The sequence below is a fragment of the Octopus sinensis genome, linkage group LG30 (genome assembly GCF_006345805.1).
Source record: "Octopus sinensis linkage group LG30, ASM634580v1, whole genome shotgun sequence".
Classification (NCBI taxonomy): Eukaryota; Metazoa; Mollusca; class Cephalopoda; order Octopoda; family Octopodidae; genus Octopus; species Octopus sinensis.
The window spans coordinates 12,302,486-12,326,446 of NC_043026.1; the positions used below are offsets into that span (position 1 = coordinate 12,302,486).

General features: G+C 41.5%; 1 protein-coding gene across 1 annotated transcript; it reads right to left on the reverse strand.

The window, feature by feature from the left end:
- Positions 1–3,521: 3,521 nt before the first annotated feature.
- Positions 3,522–17,975, reverse strand: LOC115226575 (WD repeat domain-containing protein 83). Its single transcript, XM_029797582.2, has 7 exons — positions 17,785–17,975; positions 15,746–15,970; positions 13,238–13,350; positions 12,207–12,339; positions 9,506–9,614; positions 7,846–7,960; positions 3,522–3,839 (listed from the first exon to the last, which is right to left on the reverse strand). Exons 1-7 carry the CDS (start codon positions 17,873–17,875, stop codon positions 3,696–3,698), a joined length of 930 nt encoding a protein of 309 aa, XP_029653442.1. The 5' UTR covers positions 17,876–17,975; the 3' UTR covers positions 3,522–3,695.
- Between the last annotated feature and the right edge of the window lie 5,986 nt (positions 17,976–23,961).

Consider the following 23,961-nt stretch of genomic DNA (forward strand, 5'->3'; position numbering starts at 1 on the left):
CTCACATAGGTTAGTGGTTGCTGCCTTCAGACTTTGGGCAAGACTGACACAAAGATGCCGACTGGTCTGGAAAAGAAGTTATAGAAGCTGAAAGATCCATCAAACAGAGAACTCTGTATGAATGGATAATCGAAATCGCTCAAAAATCAATGGAAATTGTAGTTGTGATACCAGTGCCAGTGGCACATAAAAGAATCATCCGAACGTGGCCGTTGCCAGCGCCGCCCCGACTGGCCTCCATGTCGGTGGCATGTAAAAAGCACCAACCGATTGTGGCTGTTGCCAGCCTCCCCTGGCACCTGTGCCGGTGGTATGTAAAAAGCACCAACCGATCGTGGCTGTTGCCAGCCTCCCCTGGTACCTGTGCTGGTGGCATGTAAAAAGCACCAACCGATCGTGGCTGTTGCCAGCCTCCCCTGGCACCTGTGCTGGTGGCATGTAAAAAGCACCAACCAATCGTGGCTGTTGCCAGCCTCCCCTGGTACCTGTGCTGGTGGCATGTAAAAAGCACCAACCGATCGTGGCTGTTGCCAGCCTCCCCTGGCACCTGTGCCGGTGGCATGTAAAAAGCACCAACCGATCGTGGCCGTTGCCAGCCTCCCCTGGCACCTGTGCCGGTGGTATGTAAAAAGCACCCACTACACTCACGGATTCTAACATGCAGTGTGACCAAGCCATAGAGGCGAGATGGCCTAATGTCATGCTCATCCATAAAGATGAAAAAGAAGTAAAGATAATAGATGTTGCAATACCAGGTGATTCGAGGGTGAAATGTAAGGAAAGAGAAGATATTGAGGAATACCAACCACTGCGGGGTGAGATAGGAATGTTATGGGGCATGAGGAAAGTAATGGTGAAACCGGGGGTAATTGTAGTATGAGGAGCCGTTTCCAAGGGCTTTGAAAAACATATTAAGAATATGGGAACTGCTGTCAGGCTCGAGGTAATCCAGAAGACGGCATTGTTGGGTACAGCTCGCATTCTGAGGGGAGAAAGCACTACTTGAAACCTTTGGTGATTTATTATGGCCTGCTTTCAAGTAAAGAATAATCGGTAAGAACTATCTGGGAGTCTTTAATAATGATGATGGTGGTGTATTCATTCCATGAGATCCGAAAGAATGCAGTATGTCGTCAAGGTGAAGGAAGGCAGCTCAAAAATATATTTGTATTATTTTTTGTAATTTGTATTCGTACAAAGCAGTCACCAATAAAAGTTTTTTGGTTTCAAATAGAAAGAAAGTTCATTCAATACTTTCTCCAAGTGTTTCTTTAATATAACAATATTTAGCAGTTATCCTGGAAAATATCTATAGAAAACAATATCTGGTACTCGACTTGCGCGCCCCCCCAATTACTCGCGCAAGTCGAGGAATCCCTGTACTTTCTCACACAACAATTACAATATATTTATTTTAAATTGTTCATCTCCCCCCCCTCTCTCACACACACATTACTTTGGGTGCGAAAGAGTTTTGTTTTTATTTTACGCCGAGTAAAAAAGTGTTTTGTTGAGAATCCATTTATTTAACAACAAAGAAACAAAGAAGTAGGTAACAGTTTGGGTATGATTTCCGAGGTTTCCACCACACCCCACTCCGTTTTACAGACCACAAAAAGGGTTTTGTTGCTTGACAACCGGTCTCGGTGAGTTTGCGTCCCCGTAACTTAGCAGCTCGGCAAAAGGCTCCGATAGAATAAGTACCAGGCTTAAAAAAAGGAGCAGTACTGAGGTTCATTCATTCGGCGAAAAATTCAAGGCAGTGCTCCAACATGGCAGCTGTCTAATGACTGAAACAAGTAAAAGATAAAAGATAAAACACACACACACACATATCATCATCATCTTGAATAGTAAAGAATACCCCAAGGTGATGCCCCAGCTGGGCCGTAGATGATGACGATACACACACACAAACACAAGCATATACTTATGTATGTGTATGTTGATCTTTTACTTGATCCAGTCATTAAATTGCGACCAAGCTGGGGCACCACCTTGGGGTATTCTTTGCTATTCAAATGGACTGACATGCACTTATTTTCTGTCTGAGTCTGGAAATTATTCTATTGGTACCTTTTGCTGAACTGCTTAGTTATGAAGACAGAGAGACACCAACACACGATGATGATATCTATATAGAGATATAAATATACACACACACACATATCATTACATGTATATGGACACCCGTTCCTTGTTTCTATGCCTGTGAGTATTTACACGTGCTGGAAGGAAAGGAGAATGTACTCTACTTGATCAGGAGATGGAAAGGTTCCTGAGAGAGAAGAAGAAGGAAAGAGGGAACAGAGGGGACCAATGGAGGAGGATGTGAGGGAGAAGAGCAAAGAGGAGGATGGGAATTTAAAGACTAGAGACAAGGGAGAGATAAGAAGACAAGGTGGCGAGCTGGCGGAAACGTTAGCACGTCGGGCGAAATGCGTAGCCGTATTTCGTCTGCTGCTACGTTCTGAGTTCAAATTCCGCCGAGGTCGACTTTGCCTTTCATCCTTTCGGGGTCGGTTAAATAAGTACCAGTTACGCACTGGGGTTGATATAATCGACTTAATCCGTGTTGTCTGTCCTTGTTTGTCCCCTCTGTGTTTAGCCCCTTGTGGGTAGTAAAGAAATAAGAAGACAAGGGAGAGATGAGAGAGTGCAAGGAGAAGAAGGGCAAAGAGGAGACTGGGGAGGTGAGGTGAGGTGGAGTGACGAATAGGATCTAAGCCGGAAGGGGTAGCGGTGGTGGTGGTGGTAGTGGTGATAAGGGGACAGGGTTATTAGGATCAATCATCAGTGTTGCGGTAACGTGATGCCCACATGTACATCTTGCTTCCTGATGCGGTGAGGAGGACAGCATCAGATGGATGGTGACTGAGTGAATGTACAGGTCTTTGATCAGGATGCTCCAGCTTGGCTTTCGTCTCAGCCTGGTGGCCATGGTGGTGACAGGTGCCAGAAAAGGAAAAAAGAAAAAAAAAGAAGCATTAGTGATATTAATGACAGTTGTTGACATATATATATCATCATCATCATCATCATCATTATTTAATGTCCATTTTCCACACTGGTATGGGTTGGACAGCAAAGTGGCAGAATCGTTAGAATCCCGGGCGAAATGCTTAACAGTATTTCGTCTGTCTTTACGTTCTGAGTTCAAATTCTGCCGAGATCAACTTTGCCTTTCATCTTTTCGGGGTCGATTAAATAAGTACCAGTCGCGCACTGGGGTCGATATAATCGACTTAATCCGTTTGTCTGTCCTTGTTTGTCCTCTCTGTGTTTAGCCCCCTATGGGTAGTAAAGAAATAGGTATACTGGCAGAAACGTTAGCACGCCGGGCGAAATGCTCAGCAGTATTTCATCTGCCGTTACGTTCTGAGTTCAAATTCCGCTGAGATTGACTTTGCCTTTCATCTTTTCGGGGTCGATTAAATAAGTACCAGTCATGCACTGGGGTCGATGTAATCGACTTAATCCGTTGTTGTCTGTCCTTGTTGTCCCCTCTGTGTTTTAGCCCCTTGTGGGTAGTAAAGAAATAAGAAGACAAGGGAGAGATGAGAGAGTGCAAGGAGAAGAAGGGCAAAGAGGAGACTGGGGAGGTGAGGTGAGGTGGAGTGACGAATAGGATCTAAGCCGGAAGGGGTAGCGGTGGTGGTGGTGGTAGTGGTGATAAGGGGACAGGGTTATTAGGATCAATCATCAGTGTTGCGGTAACGTGATGCCCACATGTACATCTTGCTTCCTGATGCGGTGAGGAGGACAGCATCAGATGGATGGTGACTGAGTGAATGTACAGGTCTTTGATCAGGATGCTCCAGCTTGGCTTTCGTCTCAGCCTGGTGGCCATGGTGGTGACAGGTGCCAGAAAAGGAAAAAAAAAGAAAAAAAAAGAAGCATTAGTGATATTAATGACAGTTGTTGACATATATATATCATCATCATCATCATCATTATTTAATGTCCATTTTCCACACTGGTATGGGTTGGACAGCAAAGTGGCAGAATCGTTAGAATCCCGGGCGAAATGCTTAACAGTATTTCGTCTGTCTTACGTTCTGAGTTCAAATTCTGCCGAGATCAACTTTGCCTTCATCTTTTCGGGGTCGATTAAATAAGTACCAGTCGCGCACTGGGGTCGATATAATCGACTTAATCCGTTTGTCTGTCCTTGTTTGTCCTCTCTGTGTTTAGCCCCCTATGGGTAGTAAAGAAATAGGTATACTGGCAGAAACGTTAGCACGCCGGGCGAAATGCTCAGCAGTATTTCATCTGCCGTTACGTTCTGAGTTCAAATTCCGCTGAGATTGACTTTGCCTTTCATCTTTTCGGGGTCGATTAAATAAGTACCAGTCATGCACTGGGGTCGATGTAATCGACTTAATCCGTTTGTCTGTCCTTGTTTGTCCTCTCTGTGTTTAGCCCCTTGTGGGTAATAAAGAAATAGGTATTTCGTCTGCCGTTACGTTCTGAGTTCAAATTCCGCCGAGGTTGACTTTGCCTTTCATCTTTTCGGGGTCAATTAAATAAGTACCAGTTACGCACTGGGGGCGATATAATCGACTTAATCCCTTTGTCTGTCCTCTCTGTGTTTAGCCCCTTGTGGGTAATAAAGAAATAGGTTTGACTGAGGTCTGGTGAGCCAGCAGCTGCACCAGGCTCCAATCTGATCTGGCAATGTTTCTACAGCTGGATGCCCTTCCTAACACCAAGCACTCTGAGAGTGTAGTGGGTGCTTTTTATGTGCCACCGGCACAGGAGCCAGTCGGACAGGCCTGGCATCAATGACATTCGGATAGTGCTTTATACGTGCCACCGGCATGGGGGCCACCCAGGGAGTTCTAGCATCAGCCACATACAACCAGCACAGGGGCTAGTCAGGCAGTCCTGGCATCAATGACATTCGGATAGTGCTTTATACGTGCCACCAGCATGGGGGCCACCCAGGGAGTTCTAGCATCAGCCACGTACCACCAGCACAGGGGCTAGTCAGGCAGTCCTGGCATCAATGACATTCGGATAGTGCTTTATACGTGCCACCGGCATGGGGGCCACCCAGGGAGTTCTAGCATCAGCCACATACAACCAGCACAGGGGCTAGTCAGGCAGTCCTGGCATCAATGACATTCGGATAGTGCTTTATACGTGCCACCGGCATGGGGGCCACCCAGGGAGTTCTAGCATCAGCCACGTACCACCAGCACAGGGGCTGGTCAGGCAGTCCTGGCATCAGTCATGTTCGGATGGTGCATTTTATATGCCACCAGCACGGGAGCAAGTTGGGGCACTGGCAACAGCTCCGAACCCCCATGGTTCTTGGTCTCATTTGTCTTATGAAGAAAGGCTGAAGACGCTCGACCTTTATTCTCTAGAAAAACGACAACGCCGTAGTGATCTCATTCTCGCTCACAACATCATAAGCGGAAAGTGTAACCTCTCGAAAGAGCTGTTCTTCACTCCTGCTCCAGAGCGTCGGCTGTGGGGTCACTCCGAAAAGCTCTATCTGTGACGATTTCATCTCAATCGAAGGAGAGGGGCTTTCTCCGTCTGGGTTGCAGATCCGTGGAATAAGCTGCCGGACGAGATAGTGAAGATGACGACGACCGCTCGGTTCAAAGTCTCTCTTGACCAGAAATGGCCCGAACTCTTTGCATGAACACCCTCCGTGTACATAACTCCATGTCCCCCTACATGACCTTGCTTTTTGCTTTTTGAGCCAAAAAATTAACTAAACTACTTGACTCAACAGGTCTTCTCAAGCATATCATATTGCGCAGGTACTCTTAAATGGGCCAGACATGCAACACTGGTATCAGCCATGGCTGCAATCCCACTTTAGTTGCCGGGTCTCCTCAATCACAGCATATCTCCAAACGTCTCGGTCTCCTGTCATTGCCTCTGTGAGGCCCAATGTTCGAAGGTCATGCTTCACCCTATATCTGTAATGACTATATATATATATATAGATAGATAGATTTACATACATATATATAATAACTTTTAAGTTAAATCCTGTGGAGGGTTAATTGGGCCTGTAGCTCAAAACTAATAAGAAAAATAATAATAATAATAAAGCATTTATTGGTACCCTACCAACTCAAATTTCTATCACCCATGTCTTCCCGGGTCTACCTCTTCCACAGGTTCCTTCTACAGTTAGAGAGTAGCACTTGCTCACACAGCTGTCCTCATCCATACATAACACATAACCATACCAGTGCAGTCATCTCTCTTGCACAACACGTTTGATGCTTCTTATGCCCAACTTTTCTCTCAGGGTGCTTTAGAAGCACTCCGTCGGTTACGACGACGAGGGTTCCGGTTGATCCAAATCAACGGAACAGCCTGCTCGTGAAATTAACGTGTAAGTGGCTGAGCACTCCACAGACACGTGTACCCTTAACGTAGTTCTTGGAGATATTCAGCATGACACAGAGAGTGACAAGGCCGGCCCCTTGAAATACAGGTACAACAGAAACAGGAAGTAAGAGTGAGAGAAAGTTGTGGTGAAAGAGTACAGCAGGGATCACCACCATCCCCTGCCGGAGCCTCGTGGAGCTTTTAGGTGTTTTCGCTCAATAAACACTCACAACGCCCGGTCTGGGAATCGAAACCGCGATCCTATGACTGCGAGTCCGCTGCCCTAACCACTGGGCCACTGGGTGCTTACACTCTGTCGTGTACACACACTGACATTACACATCAAGTGGATTATACTAGCTTCATTTCTTTCAAGCCAATGCATATCCCCAGCAGTCATGGCCCCTGTTTCACTGCTGTGTAGCATGGCAGTTCACACACATGCATCATACAGTCTGCCTTTCATCCTGAGCAAGGGGCGCTTAGTTGCCAGCAGAGGTAGAAGCTCCCTGAACTTTGCCCAGGCTATCCTTATTCTAGCTGCTACACTCTTGGATCAACCACCCCCATTACAAACTTGGTCATCTAGGTAGCAGAAGCTATTAACTACTTCTAGTTTCTTCCCCTGGCATGTGATGGAATCTGTTTTAGTTAGTTAGTTAGTTAATTTGGCTCAAAAGCAAATAGCAAGGCCATGTAGGGGGACATGGAGTTAAGTACAGGGTGGTGTTCATGTAAAGAGTTCAGGTTACTTGAGGTCAAGGGAGGCTTTGAACAAAGCGGTCGTCGGCATCTTCACCATCTCGTCTGGCAGCTTGTTCCACGGATCCGCAACCCGGACGGAGAAAGCTCCTCTCCTTCGATTGAGATGAAATCGTCGCAGGTAGAGCTTTTCGGAATGACCCCGCAGCCGACGCTCTGGAGCGTTTATTGCCCCTGTGCAATTGTTAAAGGATGAAAACTGTTGAAGTACTCATCAGAAGAATAATTAATAAAGGCGGCGAGTTGGCAGAAACGTTAGCATGCCGGGTGAAATGCATTGCGATATTTCGTCTTCCGCTACATTCTGAGTTCAAATTCCGCCGAGGTCGACTTTGCCTTTCATCCTTTCGGGGTCGGTAAATTAAGTACCAGTTACACACTGGGGTCGATGTAATCGACTTAATCCATTTGTCTGTCCTTGTTTGTCCCCTCATGTTTAGCTCCTTGTGGGTAATAAAGAAATAGGTATTTCGTCTGCTGTTACGTTGTGAGTTCAAATTCCGCCGAGGTCGACTTTGCCTTTCATCCTCTCGGGGTCGGTAAATTAAGTACCAATTACACACTGGGGTCGATGTAATCGACTTAATCCATTTGTCTGTCCTTGTTTGTCCCCTCTATGTTTCGCCCCTTGTGGGTAGTAAAGAAATAAGAAGAATAAATAATTTCAGAACATTCGGTTTCATACAGCTGAAATTCTGTTCTTCAGAGACAAAAGATACTCACACTGATAAGATCCCAGATATATACAATTCCGTCCTCAGATCCACTTAGGATTAAGTTGTCAGTATTGTTAAGACAGCTATCAATTTTATACTCAGAGTTGCGATGTCCACTGTACCTGTGGTGAAAAGTAAAGTAAAAATAGCAATAAGTACTTTGATGAAATGGATTAACCCTTTAGTATTTAAACCGGCCATATCTGGCCAAAATATTTAATCTGTTTTATGTTCAAACTGACCAGATCCAGGCTCTCACACCTACCCTACAATGTTATTCTACATTATGTAATTACACCATCAAGATCTTGAAGATATGAGATAATGCATGATTAATCAGAACACTAAAGGGTTAAAAAGATAAAAAGCAAAATTATAACTGCATGAACATTGAACACACACACACACACACATGCATACATGTATAAACATGTACTAAATGGCTAGAAAACCAGCTAGGCAATTGGTATACATGGATAAGGGTCAACCGGAAAGGAAGAGATCTTTTAACTTTTACTTGTTTCAGATATTAGAATGTGACCTTGCTGGGGCACCGCCTCAAGGTAATTTTAATCAAATTAATTGACCTCAGCATTTATTTTCTGGTATTTATTCTATCAGTCTCTTTTTAATGAACCGCTAAGTTATGGGGATTTAAATATACCAACAGCTGTTGTGAAGCAGTGGTAGGGGTCAAACTCAGACGCAAAGACACACACACATAGAAATATATATATCATCGTTTAATGTCCGTTTTCCATGCTAGCATGGGTTGGACGGTTCAACTGGGGTCTGGGAAGCCAGAAGGCTGCACCAGGCCCAGTCTGATCTGGCAGTGTTTCTACAGCTTGATGCCCTTCCTAACGCCAACCACTCCGTGAGTGTAGTGGGTGCTTTTTACGTGCCACCTGCACAGGTGCCAGACGAGGCTGGCAACTACCAATCGGATGGTGCTTTTTACGTACCACCGGCATATATATATATATATACACATAAAGTTAATCCAAACAAGAAAGCACAAAAAAACACAACGTGAGGACATGGAAGAAACATAGTATTATTGGACGCTCAGGAAAGAAGGAGGGTTTAACGTTTCAAGTGGAGCTCTTTGTCGGAAACATAGGAGAAGGAAAGATCCAGAGAAGGGAAGACAGAGGAAGAAAAATCGCCAATGGTACACACGCGGTCACATATATACGACGGGCTTCTTTCAGTTTCCGTCTACCAAATCCACTCAAGGCTTTGGTCAGCCTGAGGCTATATAGCAGAAGATACTTGTTCAAGGTACCACGCATTGAGATTGAACCCAGAACCACGTGGTCGAGAAGCAAACTTCTTACCACACAACCATGCCTGTGCCTATATAGATGATGTAGTCTCAGATACACTATATCTGTATAAAAGACAGGATGGTCACAGCTGGAACGTCTTTGATCATAGGTCTGCTGGATCAGATCCGACCTGGGGCTAAAAATGACAACAACAAAGAAGGACACATTAGATGATGTGGTCCTGGATACACAATGTGTGAGAATAAAAATGAGAAGGCCTAGGGCTAAAATGACAACAACAACAACAACAACAATAACAACAAACAATAATAACAATGAATGGTGTTCATTACTGAACCAAATAACTGCTAATTAATTAGTGAATAATTTCCTCACTCGTTTAATAATTCTCCTGTCTGTTTATCGAAAAGTCGTAAGAGACCATCAAGGGAGCTCGCAAGGACACACTGGCTGTCTTTGGTGAAGGTCACGCAGGTGATTGTTTCTGGAAGCAAAGTTGATGAAAAATACATGATGAGGGATTGCATCTGCACCAAACTATAACGCTGTGTAATAAATCTTAGTTAAAAAATTTTTTTATTATTATTATTATTATTAGGTGCAGGAGTGGCTGTGTGGTAAGTAGCTTGCTAACAAACCACATGGTTCCGGGTTCAGTCCCACTGCGTGGCATCTTGGGCAAGTGTCATCTGCTATAGCCCCGGGCCGACCAATGCCTTGTGAGTGGATTTGGTAGACGGAAACTGAAAGAAGCCCGTCGTATATATGTATATATATATATATATATGTATGTGTGTGTGTGTGTGTTTGTGTTTGTCCCCCTAGCATTGCTTGACAACCGATGCTGGTGTGTTTACGTCCCCGTCACTTAGCGGTTCGGCAAAAGAGACCGATAGAATAAGTACTGGGCTTGCAAAGAATAAGTCCCGGGGTCGATTTGCTCGACTAAAGGCGGTGCTCCAGCATGGCCGCAGTCAAATGACTGAAACAAGTAAAAGAGTAAAAAAGAGAGTATTATTATTATTATTATTATTTTTTTTTTTTGTCTTTGGTCAGTGAGTGTTACTTCTTATTTTCGGATCTTTTCCGTTTGAACGGCAGTTTTTTCTAGCGGTGTCATATGAAATTGTCACCCATAATTATAACCCTAGTATCGATCTATTGCATTTCAATCTATTTTAGATTTAGGGTTAGGGGGGAAGGGTATCTTTTTTTTCTTCACAAATGTAAATAAACCCAATCTGTTTCTTAAACGAGGGACATATTCATACGGCACAGAATGTTTTCACCTCAATAGACGTCATTGATTGGTTGAAATTGCAGATATTGAAGGAAAAAAAACCCCAAATATCTTACAAACTATAGAATTTTCGTAATAAAGTCAAGAGAAAAAATGTTTTATTTTGACATATTCTACCAGTATACGAAGTTTAAAAGTGTTTAGTTATGTGGAAATTATGTTAAAAAATCTGCTGGTCAAACTGAAAAGATCCTTATTTTCTTCTGTCTAGAAATCAAAGGAAATGACTACTATTCCCTTCAAACTTTGGTTTTTGTAAGCTGGACATCAACAGTTTGAAACTGACCAATTTTCCATTACATTTTAGATAGATTTGCTGAGTTGCTGAAGCTGAAATATCATTATAAGAAATATTCTGCTCAATACCACGGATTTGTTTGTCAGTTATTTATTTGACCTTAACCCTTTCGTTACTGCATTTATTTTGAGATGCTTTGTGTTTCTTTCAATTAATTTTAAATATAACAAAGAATTTAGTAAAATAACTTAGTTATCGTTAAGCTAGTGGACAGGGCTGCGTGTTGTGTTCTTGAGCAAGGCACTTTATTTCACGTTGCTCCAGTTCACTCAGCTGTAGAAATGAGTTGCGACGTCACAGGTGCCAAGCTGTATCGGCCCTTGCCTTTCCCTTGGACAACATCGGTGATGTGGAGAGGGGAGGCCGGTATGCATGGGCGACTGCTGGTCTTCCAAAAAACAACCTTGCCCAGACTTGTGCCTCAGAGGGTATCTCTCTAGGTGCAAACCCATGGTCAGTGCCTGACCGAAGGGGGTCTTAAAAAAAAAAAGTGTTAGGAACATAAATTGTGACTAAGGTTTGGTGACAGATTTTAATTCAAAACTTATGAAAATAAGACATTTGTACTACAGAGCCAGAAGTGGTTTCAACCAGGTTGGTATCGAAAGGGTTAAGAATTGTTTCTCTATTATATATTTTAACCCTCTTGTTACTATATTTCTGTTGAGATGCTCTGAGTTTCTTTCAATTACTTTAAATATAACAAAGAATTTAGTAAAATAACTTAGTTATCATTCAGCTAGTGTTAGGAATATAAATTGTGACTAAGGTTTGGTGGAAGATTTTAATTCAAAACTTGTGAAAACAAGACATTTGTACTACAGAGCCAGAGGTGGTTTCAACCAGGTTGGTATCAAAAGAGTTAAGAATTGTTTCTCTATTATATATTTTAACCCTCTTGTTACCATACTTCTGTTGAGATGCTCTGTGTTTCTTTCAATTACTTTAAATATAACAAAGAATTTAGTAAAATAACTTAGTTATCATTCAGCTAGTGTTAGGAACATAAATTGTGACTAAGGTTTGGTGGAAGATTTTAATTCAGAACTTTTGAAAACAAGACATTTGTACTACAGAGCCAGAGGTGGTTTCAGCAGGGTTGGTAACGAGAGGGTTAACCATTTGAGCATGTCCCTTAGTGGCTGACAATATGTGCATCTCTGATGATGAGTAGGAGCAGTTGGGGAGAATGATAGCCATGTGTTAAGAGGGACTCTTTGGGGTTTGAATAAATGTAACAAAAGCAATGTTTGAAGGTAATATTAGCCATTTTTTTCATATTTTCTAGGGGTAAACAAATAGGAAATAATAGTTGCTACATTAGGACAAAAATCACATTACACAGTATAGTCCTAGATACACTATGTCAATAAAAGGTGGCAATGGTCACAGCTGGATCAACTTTAATCACAGATCCGCTGGGTCAGGTCTGATCTGGAGCTGCACAACAATAGTAATAAAAAGGACTGTTTACTCACTTCCAACGTAGTCACAGGTGAGTCGGCCAATCCGCAAGTCGTAGCGCCTGATGTAAGAATCGGCCGATCCGGAGAGAATCTCATGGTCCGACACTTGCAGTGACGTGATGCTGTCCTTGGCCTCTTTCAGTTTCTGAAGATGAGAAACAGAGAGTAAGAGAGAGAGAGAGAGAGGTATAAAGAAAGGTGAGGGAGAGAATGAGAGAGAGGTATAAAGAAAGGTGAGAGAGAGAGAGAAAGGAATTAGAGGGAGTGGGTAAAGAATGGAGTGGAAAAGTCAGAAAGAGAGAGTGGAAAGTAGAGAGTGGTATATAGAGAGAGAAAAGGAGAAAGGGGGAGTCAGATGTGGTGAGAGGTAGAAAAAGAGAGAAAGGAGTTGGGAAGAGTAGTAGTAGTAGTAGTTGTTGTTGTAGTAGTAGTAAAGAGTGATAGAGAGAGGGAAAGGAGAGGAGTTGGAAGGAATAAGAGAAAGATTATATTTTTGGAGGCGAGCTGGCAGAGTGGTTAGCACGCCGGGCGAAATGCGTAGCCGTATTTCTTCTGCCGCTACGTTCTGAGTTCAAATTCCACCAAGGTCGACTTTGCCTTTCATCGTTTTGGGGTTGATAAATTAAGTAGCAGTTATGCACTGGGGTCGATGTAATCGACTTAATCCGTTTGTCTGTCCTTGTTTGTACTCTCTGTGTTTAGCCCCTTGTGGGTAGTAAAGAAATATATATTTTTGGAGTGGTTGATATTAGGAAGGGCATCCAGCTGTAGAAACTCTGCCAAATCAGACAAGATCTTGGTGCAGCTACCCAGCTTACCAGTTCCAGTCAAAGTGTCTGACACATATCAGCATGGAAAACAGATGCTACATATTGATGATGATGATGATGATGATGATAAGAGGGAGACGAATAAATAAACAGACATTGACAGCTCGACAAATGGGTGTGCATAGATAAGCGGACAGACACAAAGGCAGATGGACAAACAAATAGAGAGATAGATAAGTGTGAGGGGTAAAGAAGTGAGGTAGAACAACCAACCTGGATAGGTTCTGACTTCCGGCTGCGACAATCCCAGCAGAAAATGGTTCCATCGACGGAACCAGATAAAATAACCGTTGACTCCTCATTGAACTTTACACAGCTGACAGTACCTGTTGATGTTCAAGGGACATAAAAATAATAACAACAACAACAATAGCAATAATAAAAAAAAAAACGATTATTACTATGATAACTAGCACTACTGTTTACACCTATCACCATCCCTATGGTCATCAGTACAGATGCCAAATCCACCACCGCTACCATCACCATCAAGCGGAAAGTGTAACCTCTCGAAAGAGCTGTTCTTTACTCCTGCTCCAGAGCGTCGGCTGCGGGGTCATTCCGAAAAGCTCTACCTGCGACGATTTCATCTCAATCGAAGGAGAGGAGCTTTCTCCGTCCGGGTTGCGGATCCGTGGAACAAGCTGCCAGACGAGATGGTGAAGATGCCGACGACCGCTTTGTTCAAAGCCTCCCTGGACCTCAAGTGGCCCGAACTCTTTACATGAACACCACCCTGTACTTAACTCCATGTCCCCCTACATGGCCTTGCTATTTGCTTTTGAGCCAAATTAACTAACTAACTAACTAACTAACCATTATCATTCATCATCATCATTGTTCGACCGTGGTCGAGACAATGGAATTTACCATGCTACGCCAGACTTCACAGTCCATCATAGCATTACGGAGGTCCTGTTGCTGGATGCCTGTATCCCTGGAGATTACATCAGGGTAGGAGAGTGTGCGCCCTCTGGTATCGCGAGCAGATGGCTTCCAGAGGAGAAGAGTAGAAATTACCTCGTTTTCAGCTCTGCAACAATGTCCAGCAAACTGGACTCTCCTACCTTTCACAAGAGATGATATGTATGTATATATATATCATCATCATCATCATTGTTCGACCGTAGTCGAGACAATGGAATTTACTATGCTACGCTAGACTTCACGGTCCATCATGGCATTACGGAGGTCCTGTTGCTGGATGCCTGTATCCCTGGAGATTACATCAGGGTAGGAGAGTGTGCGCCCTCTGGTATTGCGAGTAGATGGCTTCCAGAGGAGATGAGTAGAAATTACCTCGTTTTCAGCTCTACAACAATGTCCAGCAAACTGGACTCTTCTACCTTTCACAAGAGATGATATGTATGTATATATATATATCATCATCATCATTGTTTGACCGTGGTCGAGACGATACAATTTACTATGTTACACCAGACTTCATGGTCCATCATAGCATTACGGAGGTCTTGTTGCTGGATGCCTGTATCCCTGGAGATTACATCAGGGTAGGAGAGTGTGCGCCCTCTGGTATTGCGAGTAGATGGCTTCCAGAGGAGAAGAGTAGAAATTACCTCGTTTTCAGCTCTGCAACAATGTCCAGCAAACTGGACTCTCCTACCTTTCACAAGAGATGACACAGGTGGTAGTTTCCCATATATTTGCATTTTGGTTGGATGACTCTTCTACACAGATACGTCTTCAACCATCTTAACCCCTGATGGAGAAACATCTTTCTCAATCAAAGCCTGTAATGACATGCATAAGATCTGGTCATCAACTCTATGTAGAGACTTCAAACTTGAAATCTTCAAAGCCACAGTTGAACCAATTCTACTATATGGCTCAGAAACCGGGACGTTATCAAAGAAGCTTGAGATGCGGTTGGATGGAACCTACACTCGCCTCCTTATCACTATGATAGCATCACCTCTCACAAATATCCCTATACTTATCACCACAAGTGCAGTTGTGAGATCCACCAGCACCACCACCACCACCATCAGAGCTACTATACAATTACCACTGCAACTATAACCACACCACCTCTACCACTGCTACTACTATATCACAATATTTACAATCACCATACAATTAGAATCATTGCAATGACCATCACCACCATCACAACACAACCACAACACTAATTTCTTTACTGCTCACAAAGGGGCTAAACATAGAGGGGACAAACAAGGACAGACAAAGGTATTAAGCCGATTACATCGACCCCAGTGCGTAACTGGTACTTATTTAATCGACCCCGAAAGGGTGAAAGGCAAAGTCGACCTCGGCGGAATTTGAACTCAGAACGTAACGGCAGACGAAATACTGCTAAGCATTTCACCCAGCGTGCTAACGTTTCTGCCAGCTCGCCGCCTTCGGTATAAGTACCTATTTCTTTATTGTCCACGAAAGGCTAAACATAGAGGGGACAAACAAGGACAGACATAGGTATTAAGTCGATTACATCGACTCCAGTGCGTAACTGGTACTTTATTTATCGACCCTGAGAGGATGAAAGGCAAAGTTGACTGTAGCGGAATTTGAACTCAGAACGTAACGACAGATGAAATACTGCTAAGCATTTCACCCGGCGTGCTAACATTTCTACCAGCTCGCCGCCTTAAACACAACCACAACACCCCCCACCCCAGCAACAAACACATAGCCACAACCAGCATCACCTTAACACAGCACAACCACCACACCACATCATACCTGCATGTCCTCTGTACTTCCTCTTCACTTGCCCCGTTGCCACATCCCAAAGGATCACCGATTTGTCCATACCACCAGAACATAGTGTGGCATTGTCGCAGGCTGAGTGGGCGTCAAGGACTTCGTAACCATGGCCAGAATATGTCTTCAAATGTAACTGTCGGTAGGGGTTCCACAGTTTTAAAGTCTTGTCACTACCACAGCTTATGCAATATTCTCCATCAGCTAGATGGCATGAGCAAAAGAAAAATTAAGCATTTAATTAGTTAATCAATCAATTTATGAAATAACAATGTATAATATAATTTTTGTTCTTGGGTAGCAACTGTTATCTCCTGTTTGTTTAATAATAATAATAATAATAATAATAATGAAATTATTGTATACAGTGCTCAGGTGCACCACAACTTGTCAGAAAGTGCGTATAAAGCATGTGCCTTAATGTACAAATGTCTGGGAAGCGAAAAGTGTATGAGTCAGATACATGCTTGTGTGTGTATGGAGGGGAGAAAATCAGGTGTAGTGTTGGCGGATCTCAGGAAGCATGGAAGTTTTGAAGGATGCAGTGCTCTGACAACTAACAACTGATGCCGGCAGTTTGTTCCATGCTTCAGCAACTCTCAGTGTGAAAAAATGTTTCCTAAAGTCATGGGAGCTGTGCTAGGAAGTATGGAAAATGGCTAATATTTCCTTCAAACTTTACTTTTGTTATGATATTTATTCAAGCCCTAAAGGCTCCCCCACTACTTCTGCTCATCATCAAAGATGCACATATTGTCAGCCACAAAGTGATTATGGTCAAGCAAATCTGTGGTATTGAGCAGAATATTTGCTATAATGATATTTCTGCTTCAGCTACTCAGTACTGAATCTGTCTGAAATGTAATGGAAAATAGGTCAGTTTGAAAACATTGATATCCAGCTCACAAAAGCAAAGTTTGAAGGGAATGGTAGTCACTTCCTTTGATTTCTAGGTAGAAGAAAATAAGAAATAACACTCACTGACCAAAGACAAAAGAAAATTAAAATTTTGGGATCTTTTCCTTTTCAACGGCACATGTCAACAACAATTTCTAGTTAACTAAACACTTTAAAACTTCGTATTCTGGTAGAATGTGTCAAAATAAAACATTTTTTTCTCTTGACTTTCTTGAGAAAATTGTAATTTGTAAGTTTAACGTAGTTTAATTTTTCGAATTTTAACTAATGAATCGCCTCTAGTGAGCTAAATCATTTGCTGCGCCTAAAACTGAGACAACATCCTGTCACTATGTATGTGTGTGTGTGTGTGTGTGTGTGTATGTATGTATGTATGTATGTATGTATATATATGCATGCGTGTGTATATGTTTGTGTGTCTGTGTTTGTCCCCCCTAGCATTGCTTGACAACCGATGCTGGTGTGTTTACGTCCCTGTAACTTAGCGGTTCGGCAAAAGAGACCGATAGAATAAGTACCAGGCTTACAAAGAATAACTCCTGGGGTCGATTTGCTCGACTAAAGGTGGTGCTCCAGCATGGCCGCAGTCAAATGACTGAAACAAGTAAAAGAATAAAGACCTTTTTCTTCAAGTTTAAAATAATAATAATAATAATTGTATACAGTGCTCAGGTGCACCACAACTTGTCAGAAAGTGCGTATAAAGTGTATGCAGTAATGTACAAATGTCTGGAAAGCAAACATTTTTCTCTCTTTCTCTCTCTCTCTGTCTTTCTATATGTATGTGTACATACATATATATATATATATATATATATATATATATATATATTATATATTATATATATATATGTATACATATACATATATATATATAAATATAATAATAAAATGAGACATTGCTGGCATAATTTCGTTATATCTCTACTCCACAACCCACAGAAATAGCCGAAGTGAAATGTTTTGATTTCGTCGAGTTATATCGAAAGAATGCGAAAAACAAATATTGATATATAAACGCACACACATACAAACACATACGGAGGTGGGAAACGAACCCGTGTCCACACAGTAAGAAAAAGAGAATGGCGTTAACTTACAGTTAAATCTGACATTACGTACAGCTCCTTGTTTACAATCAACCGTAACATTCAATTTATCAACATATGTGTTTAATGAGGAAGAAGACATCGTTCACCCTTTCTCCCGTCTATATATCTACATTCATGTTTGTACGTTTCTTTGTCAAGCATTTTACAGTGCAACGCACGCACTGGCTTCATAGGGGACCGGTGTAACGACCAGATTTGTCCCAGTGGAAATATTAGACCAATTTGCGAAATGTAATTTTTTAAATGTTTGTTTGTGTGTATACAAACGTTATATTCTTTTTCTAATATAGCCACAAGGCTTGAAATCATGAAGGAGGGGCAATCTTTCGTCTCTAGTAGACCTTTCCGTCGATTTCCGTAAAAAAATTTTTTTTTTTTACATATGGGCTTGCGGGAACTTTTGAAGTAATGAGAGCGAAAGAGACTAAGAGAAAGCGATTGTATGACGAGGGAAGTTCTTTTGAAGTTACCGTGCATGGCAAGCATTGATGTACATGTGTGTTTGATGGGGTGTGGGAGACAGACAGGGGGTTGTGTAAGTGAAGTGCTTCTGTTAGTGTGTGTGAAGAGACAGAGTAATGTGTGAAGAAAGAGATAACTGAATTTTTTTACTCGGTGTATGTGTATATAGTGTATGTATATTACTTCAAAAGTTCCCGCAAGCCCATATGTAAAAAAAAATTTTTTTACGGAAATCGACGGAAAGGTCTACTAGAGACGAAAGATCGCCTGGGGGAGGAGTTAAGTCGGATCTTTTCGGTTTGAACGGCAGTTTTGTTAAAATGATTTCCACGTAACTAAACACTTTTAAACTTCTTATACTGGTAGAATGTGTTTATAAAACATCTTTTTCTCTTGGCTTTATTGAGAAAATTCTATAGTTTGTAAGATATTTGTTGCTGTTTTTTCTTCAATTTCTGCAATTTCAACCAATCAATGACGTCTATTGAGGTGAAAACATTCTGTGCCGTATGAATATGTCCCTTGTTTAAGAAACAGATTGGGTTTATTTACATTTGTGAAGAAAAAAAGATACCCTTCCCCCACCCTTAACCCTAAAACAGATTGAAATGCAATAGATCGATACTAGGGTCATAATTATGGGTGACCATTTCATATGACACCGCTAGAAAAAACTGCCGTTCAAACCGAAAAGATCCGCTAAGTCAATTAAATCGACCTCAGAACTCAAGTGGTACTTAATTTATCGACCTCGGCGGAATGTGAACCCAGAAAGTAGTAGCACACGAAATACCTATTTCTTTACTACCCACAAAGGGCCAAACACAGAGGGGACAAACAGGGACTGACAAACGGATTAAGTCGATTATATCGACCCCAGTGCGTAACAGGTACTTAATTTATCGACCCCGAAAGGAGTAAAAGCAAAGTCGCCGTCGGCGGAATTTGAACTCAGAACGTAACGACAGACGAAATATCTATTTTTTTATTACACACAGAGAGGCCAAACAAGGGCAGACAAACGGATTTAGAATTACCTCCCTTAACCCAGTAATTTTGAGTTCATGCTAAAAATGATGGCAATATGTCTGGTTCGTGCAATAAAAAAATCGTAGAGACTAAGAATAAACGATTGTATGCCACGTATATATAACGAGGAGGCGCATTGTGGTTAGAGCAGCGGACTCGCGGTTTCGATTCCCAGACCGGGCGTTGTGAGTGTTTATTGAGCGAAAACACCTAAAGCTCCACGAGGCTCCGGCAGGGGATGGTGGTGATCCCTGCTGTACTCTTTCACCACAACTTTCTCTCACTTACTTCCTGTTTCTGTTGTACCTGTATTTCAAGGGGCCGGCCTTGTCACTCTCTGTGTCACGCTGAATATCCCCGAGAACTACGTTAAGGGTACACGTTAATTTCACGAGCAGGCTGTTCCGTTGATTCGGATCAAGCGGAACCCTCATCGTCGTAACCGACGCAGTGCTTCCATCTATATATAACGAATGAACACATCGATATATGCATCCATTCATGCATCATCCATCCATCGTCGTAAGTGGACAGCAGAAATAAATAGATGAAATCCTTTCACTTTTATAAAAAAGATTAAAAAGAAAATGAGGGCAAAAAGTACTCGTTTTTTCACAATGAAAAATCGGGTCCAGTCCCACTGCGTGCTACCATGAGCAAATGTCTTCTACTATAGCCTTGGGCTGACCAAACTCTTATTAGTGGAATTGGTAGACCGAAAACCGAAAGAATCCTGTCTTGTATAAATATATATATATATATATATATATATATATATATATATATATATATATAGAAAATTAACGAAATTTATATTGAATAAAATATATATTTCATTACTACCTACAAGGGGCTAAACATAGAGGAGACAAACAAGGACAGACAAGGGATTAAGTCGATTATATCGACCCCACTGCGAAACTGGTACTTAATTTATCGACTCCGAGAGGATGAAAGGCAAAGTCGACTTCGGCGCAATTTGAACTCAGAACGTAACGGCAGACGAAATACTATTTCTTTACTACCCACAAGGGGCTAAACATATATAAGTATATGTATATATATATATATATATATATATATATATATATATATATATATATATATATATATATATATATATACATATATATATATATATATATATATATATATATATATATATATATATATATTATATATATGTATATATATATATATATAGATATATATTATATATATATATATATACACGTATATATATGTATATGTATAAATATATGTATATATATATATATACGTATATATATATGTGTGTGTGTGTGTATGTATGTATGTATGTATGTATGTATGTATGTATGTATGTATGTATATACGGCGAACCCTGCCGTACTCTTTCACCACAACTTTCTCTCGTACCCGTATTCCAGGGGGGTCAGCCTCCTCAAATTCCGTGTCACGCTGAATCTCCCTGAGAACTACGTTAAGCGTGCGCGTCTCTGTGGAGTGCTCAGCCACTTTCACATTAATTTCACGAGTAGGCTTTTCATCGAATCAACTGGAACCCTCGTCGTCGCAACCGACGGAGAACCGAAAGTTCTGTTAAGAACGTAATAGAATACAGTATTATAAAGTTCCTTCAGATTTATCTTGTGCAATCCAGTAGTAGTATTCAACGTACTTCCAGGTTTGCTGTTGAGCATATGTAATGTTAGGCGCAGGAGTGGCTGTGTGGTAAGTAGCTTGTTTACCAACCACATGGTTCCGGGTTCAGTCCCACTGCGTGGCACCTTGGGCAAGTGTCTTCAACTATAGCCTCGGGCCGACCAAAGCCTTGTGAGTAGATTTGGTAGACAGAAACTGAAAGAAGCCCATCGTATATATGTATGTTTGTGTGTCTGTGTTTGTCCCCCTAGCATTGCTTGACAACCGATGCTGGTGTGTTTATGTCCCCGCTACTTAGCGGCTCGGCAAAAGAGACCGATAGAATAAGTACTAGGCTTACAAAAGAATAAGTCCCGGGGTAGCCGACCAAAGCCTTGTGAGTGGGATTTGGTAGACGGAAACTGAAAAGAAGCCTGTCGTATATATGTATATATATGTATGCATGTGTGTGTTTGTGTGTCTCTGTCTGTCCCCCTAGCATTGCTTGATAACCGATGCTGGTGTGTTTATGTCCCCGTCACTTAGCGGTTCGGCAAAAGAGACCGATAGAATAAGTAGTGGGCTTACAAAAGAATAAGTCCCGGGGTCGAGTTGCTCGATTAAAGGCGGTGCTCCAGCATGGCCGCAGTCAAATGACTGAAACAAGTAAAAGAGAAGAGAGAGAGAGAGAGAGAGAGAAGAGAGAGAGAGAGAGAAGAGAGAGAGAATGTGTAAATAGATAATCGAAAAATCTGGAGTCAGCAAGAAGGGGTACGGTTGGGCATTCATTTCTTTACCCGCAACAATTGTTTCTACGCAACGTAGTTCTCCAGGTGTGCAAGTACTTGATTAGGCATCTGTTTCCCTTCATTATGAGATCTAATTGTGTTTACTCGGGCAATATGTAAATATTGTCTCCGGATTAGTGAAGTTCAAAAGGTTTTACCTACACACTTATTAGCACATTCCCGGAAACGGCCGTAAAACTCTTTCTATTTATTGGATTCATTTGAGTACTTCCCTTTTCGATTATTGTAAACTGTTATCTCATCAGCTTGGACTTCTTAATTTATCTATATGACTTTGATTTGGGCACGGAATTACACTATTATATATATATGTAAATATTGTCTCGGGCAATATGTAAATATTGTCTTCAATATCCACGTCTTCAAGAACATCCTCTCTGTCTGTCGTGATCTGAGCTTATCAGGGTAGTAGTCTCTTATCAGAGTGTGTTGTTGGTAAGCTCAGGGTTTACTACTAAATTCAGGCCAAGACTGGGATCTTTTCCTTTTGAACGGCAGACAATTTCTAGTGAACTAAACACTTTAAAACTTCGTATACTGGTAGAATGTGTCAAAAGAAAACATTTTTTTCTCTTGGCTTTCTTGAGAAAATTGTAATTTGTTTGTTTAACGTAGTTTAATTTTTCGAATTTTAACCAATCCTATGCTCTCTTTTGAGCTAAAATCATTTGCTGCGTCTAAAACTGAGAAAATCCTGTAACTAACCCTAACCCCCTCCCCTAACCCTAACCCTAAATTTTTTTTTTCTTAATTGTTAAATTAATTTAATTGTTACGCGTGTAAAAAAAACTAAAGCAATGGAATTAAATAATTTAACAATTAAGAAAAAAAAATTAGGGTTAGGGGGGAGGTTTAGGTTAGGGTAGTTACAGGATGTTGTCTCGGTTTTAGACGCAGCAAATGATTTTAGTTGAATGGAGGTAATCGATTGGTTAAAATTGCCGAAATGCTCGGATTTTCAGACGAAATATCTTAGAAACTATAGAATTTTCTCAATAAAACCAAGAGAAAATTATGTTTTATTTTGACACATTCTACCAGTATACGAAGTTTCAAAGTGTTTAGTTAACAAGAAATTGTGTTGACATCTGGCGTTCAAAAGGAAAAGATCCCAAGACTGAAAGAAAGGATGTTCTTGAAGACGAGGATTTTGAACTTACGGAGACAACATTTACATATTGCCCGAGCAGTTTATAATCAAGTACCTACACGCCAGGAGAACTATGTGGCGTCGAAACAATTGTAGTGGTTAAAAAATAAATGTCCAACAACACTCCTTCTTGAAAATAGAAATAATACATTTCTAAATCTCTCAAAGAGATTTATGCAGTAACAGCACGATAAAGTGATAGTATATTGACACTTAAGGTGGCAGTCCCATGAAAGGGAAGAATGCTACTGTTATTTAGCCCCAGGAAACACCGTTTCCTGCTGGACTTGTGAATTTCCTGTGTCCTTATGTTTTCAAAGTGGAGACAAGCACCTCCACCCAGCAAAGCCAGCAACCAGAGACTAGTTTCAGAGTCATTGCTCGTCGTCAGTCCGGAGTAGCATGGCTTGCTATCTGTCGATGTCTATCCGTTTCAAGTGAAATACATTCACTGATTTTTTAAAATAGAAACAATACATTTCTAAATCTCTCAGAGAGATTTATGCAGTAGAAGCAAGAGTAAAGTGATAGTATATTGACAACTTAAGGTGACAGTCCCATGAAAGGGAAGAATGCTACTGTTACAGTAGCATTCTTCCCTTTGATGGGACTCCAATTTTTCCAATTATGTGTGTGTGTGTGTGCGTCGTTGGTCAACTGATTATAAATTAAAAAAAATATTTGGTGATTTAACACTTTCTTATTCTTTGTATGTGTTTGGAATTTACAATCCAGAAAATAGTCATAATCCAGGGAAGCGAAGCCGGATTTAATAATTTACAGCGGATTTGCGCATAGTAAGCGATCATTGATGCTTATTACTACTTGATACGGTCAGCCATAAACTGGAATATGCCTGAGAGCTACTACAGGACCCGACTGGGTAATTTAGTCATATATATAATATATATATATATATACTCTTATCTTTACTTGTTTCAGTAATTGACTGCGGCAATGCTGGAGCACCGCCTTTCGTCGAGCAATCGGCCCCGGGACTTTTCTTTGTAAGCCCAGTACTTATTCTATCGGTCTCTTTTGCCGAAACCGCTAAGAGACGGGGACATAAACACACCAGCATCGGTTGTCAAG

Coding starts and splice junctions, on each gene's coding strand:
- LOC115226575 (XM_029797582.2), bottom strand. CDS start 17,875: ATGTCTTCTTCCTCATTAAACACATATGTTGATAAATTGAATGTTACG. Junction 15,971..17,784: donor ACGTAATGTCAGATTTAACT/GTAAGTTAACGC, acceptor CATGCCATCTAG/CTGATGGAGAATATTGCATA. Junction 13,351..15,745: donor GAAGTACAGAGGACATGCAG/GTATGATGTGGT, acceptor GAACATCAACAG/GTACTGTCAGCTGTGTAAAG.